The sequence below is a fragment of the Limulus polyphemus genome, unplaced genomic scaffold (genome assembly GCF_000517525.1).
Source record: "Limulus polyphemus unplaced genomic scaffold, Limulus_polyphemus-2.1.2 Scaffold4090, whole genome shotgun sequence".
NCBI lineage: Eukaryota > Metazoa > Arthropoda > Merostomata > Xiphosura > Limulidae > Limulus > Limulus polyphemus.
Window position 1 is genome coordinate 16,302 of NW_013669700.1, and position 6,497 is coordinate 22,798.

The 6,497-nt window shown below is 35.9% G+C and overlaps 1 protein-coding gene across 1 annotated transcript in view; it reads right to left on the bottom strand.

The window, feature by feature from the left end:
• The window catches only part of LOC106470571 (MFS-type transporter SLC18B1-like), a gene marked incomplete at its 3' end in the record, with an annotated part of 51,037 nt that overhangs the window by 16,106 nt on the left and 28,434 nt on the right, over nucleotides 1–6,497 (bottom strand). Inside the window, exon 5 of the mRNA XM_022399176.1 lies at nucleotides 2,044–2,191. Coding sequence (XP_022254884.1) covers nucleotides 2,044–2,191 — 148 coding nt within the window. The remainder of the gene's footprint in view (nucleotides 1–2,043; nucleotides 2,192–6,497) is intronic.

The window sequence follows — 6,497 nt, forward strand, 5'->3', positions numbered from 1 at the left end:
CATATATATATATATATATATATGCTTGTAGACATTGATATATGTCATATTCTCTCAGCCTACATGATTAACTTAATTTTTCTTTTTCAGAATATTAGAAGCCCTGGCTAGTATATTTTCCACTCCTATATCTTTGACATATCGTTTTGTAAAAAAAGATTTATTTGACTAAATTTAACACATTTCTGTAAATCACGTGAGTCAAAGTAAATCTTTTCCTGGTTGAGTCTCTAATTAATTGAGGTGGTAACCAGTGAGCCTAAGAATACGACACACCCCTAAGGTTCTGACATAGCCATCCCTTAGTTAGGAGGGCAACCAATTGGAAGTACCCATCGCCTTACACTTACTAAAATAGCATGACTGACTGTGTCAGCTATATCTTTCCTAAAGCTGGAAATGCGAGGCATGTTCTGGAACTTATCGCATCTGTAATCTTGGACCTTCGATCAGCAGCCTTACACGTTAACCATTACGCAACGCTCAGTCAAAGAAATGTAAACCGTATGAGATCCAAAATTAAAATATTTGCTCGGATGGTGTTTTGGGTTTAGACATAACGGATTAAAGGATTATAGACACACTTCCATCTATCGCAAAGAAATTAGTGTTGTAAATCACTGTCGTGATTTTGTTTTATTTGCTAAAGATATCAAATCAACATGTTGATAGAGTTCTCCGTGACTTTTTTTTTTTCGGTTGGAAAATTTTAATGGCCAGAACCTCAATATTATTTAACCTGATGCTATAAATAGGATGTCAACTTGTTCGAATTTAATTTATTAAACTTTTAAATTTGATATTATTTATTAAGGCCTTAGATGGGTTTGTTTGTTTTTGTTTGTTTTTTGAATTTCGCGCAAAGCTACACGAGGGCTATCTGCGCTAGCCGTCCCTAATTTAGCAGTGTAAGACTAGAGGGAAGGCAACTAGTCTTGGGCTACTCTTTTACCAACGAATAGTGGGATTGACCGTCACATTATAACGCCCCCACGGCTGAAAGGGCGAGCATGTTTGGTGGGACGGGGATTCGAACCCGCGACCCTCAGATTGCGAGTCGAGCGCCCTAACCACCTGGCCATGCCGGGCCTAGATGGGTTTGTAGAAACTACTTTAAACTGAGAAGCTTCTTCCCTTTCAAGGACAAAATTATTATAATGCAGACATTCGTTTATAAATATAATAATGCCCCTTCTGCTTGAAAGGCTTCATTGGGTCTACCACCAGATGTCTCTAGAAAAGGATTGTAGGACATCGTACTTCTGCTCTCAATAACAACTCACGTGTTTTACAACATGCTATGGAGTGTGGCTGTAATATTAAATTCGAACACTTTGACGTTCTATTCAAGGAAACAGATGAAAAACATTGAGGTTCAAAGAGGTTCTGGCCATTAAAGTTTTCCAACAGGAAATAAACGTTTTGAAGAACTTTTTTAGCATATTAATTAAATAATTCAAGGAATTAATGAAAAAGTGACAGAAAAAAAGCACTATCAACACGTGTTTTTATATATGAAAAATATCTTCAATTTCCACACACTGTGTCAAAGTGTAGACTTTGCAGTTCTTGTTGTTTCCAACCTCAAGTAATCATTGATTCGACCTTAAATTAAGAACCTTTTTAATTTGGTTTTGCTGTTCAACACAAAGCTATACAAAGGACTAGCTTGACTTTGTTCACTGATGGTATCGGAACCCAACTTTTAGCGTTATAAGCTCACAGACTTACCGCTGAGTCATAGACGAAATGATAATAACAATAAGGTGGGTCAAGTTATTGTACAGTTGGTAGTAAACGGTTTGTACTAAAGAAAATATTATGAAAATAAGTTAAAACCAATTTAATTATTGTTTGTTTCAGAATGAAATATACATACATTGCATGTGTGTATGTCAAAATGTTGTCAAAACACTAGGTTTTGGAAGTATTTAAAATTCAGCAATCAATGCCTTACATTACAAAATTTACGTTAGAATTCTATATTTAAAATAGAAGGTAGTAAGTAGGCTTACTGGTTACTATGGTGTTTGAACTACTTACAAATGCAGTTGTTGTTCTTCCAGAGAATTCCGAAACTACAATGGCGGGACTAGCTGTGTAGTAGGCTCCTCCACCTAAGCCTTCAACGATCCGCACAGCAATAGCAAGAATAAGGAAAGTGGAACCTGGTTCTGCTTTATCCAGGAATCTGTAACATAGTCAAGGTTGCAACGTGGGAGAAATTCCATCAGAAACACTTTAATCATTACATTTATAAAGCCCCCCTTTATGTCAGCACGTGCGTGCGCGCACACACACAAACAATAGGCAAGGTCGACACACCTGATTTGTATATTTGTTTTATTGCAAGGCTACACATTGGACTGTCTGCGCTCTGTCCACCGCTGAGAATCTAGTCCTGGGTTTTAGTGTTGTAAGTCAGTAAACTTACTGCTGATCCATCGGAGAGATACATACCTGAGGAACAATACTTATATTCTGAATCGGTGTTTTGTAAAGGTAAGTAGCCAGATGTCCTTGTCAAATCCGGGATTAATGTTTTGTAATGAATAATATAATTAATCGCATTTTGTGAAAACTGTTTCAACCATCGGTGATCGTGATCGGTCCGATGACCATGGTTGCGCAAAACTGTCCAACACCGCAATTTCCTCGTAACAAGCTTTTGCGAATAATGGCGAGGCCAAACATACTTAGCTCAAGCATACTGATAAACGATCCACAGATCCTCCACTGTACATAGACATCGGCTTCCAAGACCGCGTGTAATTAGCTGAATCTATGGATTTACCTGTTATGTGATCGAAGGAGATTGATTTGATTCTAGTTTCTTTTTAGTTTTTTTGTTGTTTTTTTGTCTATGTTAAGATGGAATATTTGAATTGTTGGTTTGTGAAGTTTTTCCTATTAAAATCCTTGTATATTATATAATTAATGATACCATGAGATATGCCTAGCTTTAACGCAATTAAATTTTGGGTTGAAGGGTTCCCTTTCGTAATCGTAGCCTTCACTACGCGAATGAAAGCTTTGCTGATTGATTTAGGGTGTGCTAGTAAAAAGAAACTGGATAAAGTGACATTAAAATCTGTATATATATATATTAAATACTGTTGCAAACAAATAGTAAACTAATATAGATAACAATACGAATGCTAGTCGTACACAATGATGCGTACATTTCATTTTCTAGCAAGATATATATTTTGGTTTGGTTTTATTTGTATTTCCCTAGTTCCATCATCTTAGTATTCATAGTGACGTTATTCAATTCGTGATAAAAAGGCTTTAAAGAAATCTGTGTGGATACTTGGCTTTTCCCTAAATGTTTGAAATACATCACTCTGTATTTTTGTTTGTTTGTTGTTAAGCACAAAGCTACACACTAGGCTATCTGTGATCTGCCCAACGCAGGTATCGAAACTTCATTTTTAGCGTTATAATCGTCAGACTTACCGCTAAGCCACAGATGAGAAGGCAGAAAATATATACAGCTATCAATATAATTTTGAGGCTTAATTACTCATTATTTGTTACCTGTTCCTCAAGCATTTAAGAAACTTGTATGAAACCCATGATGGGATAATTAGTGTCTACACGATGAGACAAAATTATTATATGATCCACCATTAACACAAAATTGGACAACCTTAATCTATATTTTTATGAATCATATTTCATGAAATACATGAATACTTGAAATCAAAGGTAGAACCAATTATTTTGTGTATGTTTGTGAGACAAATTTCACTGTCATTAAGCTCAGTTGTTGGTTTTTTTTCCTTTGTCGTCACTGTGTCCTAAAAAACAAAATAAGTTTACGACTTGAGCATACACGCTTTGTTTATTGCAAATCGTTGAATAAGCATGATATCGTGCAATAAAAATGTACACGTATAAATCAATATTGGCATTAGGCCTAAAAATTCATGAATGTAGATTGACTTTTTAAAAAAAATCTGTAAAAACGAGATTTTCGGATCAGAACTGAAGAGAGTCACTAAAATACTCGGGTATTACATGACTCGTTTGAAAACGAATAAATGCATACAATGTTTCCCATTTAATATATTATTAACATATTGTGATACCAAATCCTTTGTTGATAGGAAGTTACTCGGACGAATTACTTTAGTCTTTTTAGTGCGTCGAAAAGTGCTTCGTTTACAGTTTAAATTCTATGGTTTTTATTTATCACTTATTTCGCATTTATTATTATTATTATTATTAAGTGCAAATCTACACAATGTGCCCACCACGGGTATCGAAGACCGGTGTTTAACGTTATAAGCCTTCAGACTTGCCGCTGATCCACTAGGGGGAGGGGGATTATTTAAAGATATTACTTTGAATATTTCTTTTTTTTTCAATTCAGCGCTTTAAATAAAACCTTCTTAGATTAAGAAATTACTGAGTTATTTTTACCCCCATTTCGGAGGCGGGCGTGATTCAGCCGCCCTCATGCCATTGACTTACAATATAGTTTTGTTCATATTTAATGTTTGGGATTTCGTATTATTCCGCATAAGAATGTAGTGCTGAAACGTTTCATTGTTATTGTTATTCCTGAATAGGCTTAGAAGGCTTGTGTTTTATTGTAATTTACTTCTAAGGGGCTGTTACCGCTTTGCCAACGTATGCATCACGAGCTTTCAGATGCAAGTAAAAGCTACCATACTATCTAAAAGGCATAAACGGCTTAAGAGCATAATTATAGCACCATAAGCTTCTTTTAAATATTGAAAACTCCCACTGTCAAAATTATCGTGGATTAATGAATTTTGAAATTGTTTTATCGTTGTGATTTACTGTGCTGATTTTTCCAATATAGAGTTTAAAACTTACAACTATTAATCGTTCATAATATATTAGAGGCGTCTCCCCGTACATTCGCTACATAATTGTGACATTGTGTCGTCAAACAGACGATAAGGTTCAGAGCAGACGATAAAACTCAGAACGTTACATCGATTATGGAATACCCCCCCCCCCCGCCGTGCAAGTATAAGACCTATCTTTCATATTAGATATTACACAATTATTGATTATAGTTCTTAATGTTCTGTAGATTGTTTTTGTCTTTTAATTATATTTCTTTATTAGTTTTCGGCTCTAAAAACTAGGTTTACTGTTTGATAACTGTTTACTGAACTCATTCCTCTCTTTGGTGTTCGAAGTTTGTAATCAAATGTGAATCATACGATAAGGATTATAATCACGTTAACCAATCTCCTTCTAACATTGTTGTAGTTTGTTTGTTTGTAGTTATGCACAAAGCTACACAATGGGTTATCTGTGCTCTGCCTACCACGGGTATCGAAACCCGGTTTCTAGCGTTGCAAGTCCGCAGACATACCGCTGTGCCACTGGGGGGCCCTAACATTGTAATCCAATGAACTGTTGGTTTTTATATGCAACATTTGGTGCAAAGTATAGTGCTTTTTATTGAGATTTTGAAAAATATGAATGTTTTATTGGGATTTTATATATATCATTGTATTCTAACAATTCACTTTTTTAAAAATCTCTACAGTTAAAAAAAACAGCCTGTTATCTTCCACTCCCAAGCATTATTGAATACAAAGGGCTAAATATCTCAAAGTAATCATGATTCCAACCATATCAGTTTAGTTCGGCTTCGAAACTAGAAAAATTAAACGAAAATAACATTAGTTCCAGCGCTTTGCGTAACTAATAAAAGTTGGCCAGGCCTGGTAGTTAGGGCGCTTGACTCACAATCTGAGTGTCACTGGCTAGAATCCCCGTCACCGAATATACTTACCCTTTCAGTCTTGGAGGCGTTATAATGTGAGGGCCAATCTCACTGTTTGCTGGTAAAAAACTATCACAACTAAATTAAGGACGGCTAGTGCAGACAGCCCTCGTGTAGCCTTGCGTGAAATTCAAAACAAAAATCAAAGTAAACCAACAAATTTGATAATATATGAATGATAACACAGGAAATTCGGAAGGGAATTCAACAATTTACTAGAAATTCTTTTCCCACAGATACTAATATCTGATTCTAAAAATATGTTTTGAAGTTCTTGTTGTTTCTCGACGTCTAAGCACATAAATATCTTTTTTTATCATAAAAAATATTGCACTCGTTGCTTTCCATATCGGTCTACTCCTTTCATGTTCTTTAACCCCGCACTTCCTGGAAGTGCTTTATGTGATCTCACAAGAAGAAAAGTGTTGAGTTAAAGCTGGAAGTGTTCGAAGAGCTTTGTATCTGACTTCACCTGTGGTACACAACAGGACAGTTCCCAATCTGTGTCTGACTTACTCGTGGTACACAATAGGACAGTTCCCAATTTGTGTCCGACTTCACTCGTGGTACACAACAGGACAGTTCCCAATCTGTGTCTGACTTCACCTGTGGTACACAACAGGACAGTTCCCAATCTGTGTCTGACTTACTCGTGGTACACAATAGGACAGTTCCCAATCTGTGTCCGACTTCACTCGTGGTACACAACAGGACAGTTCCC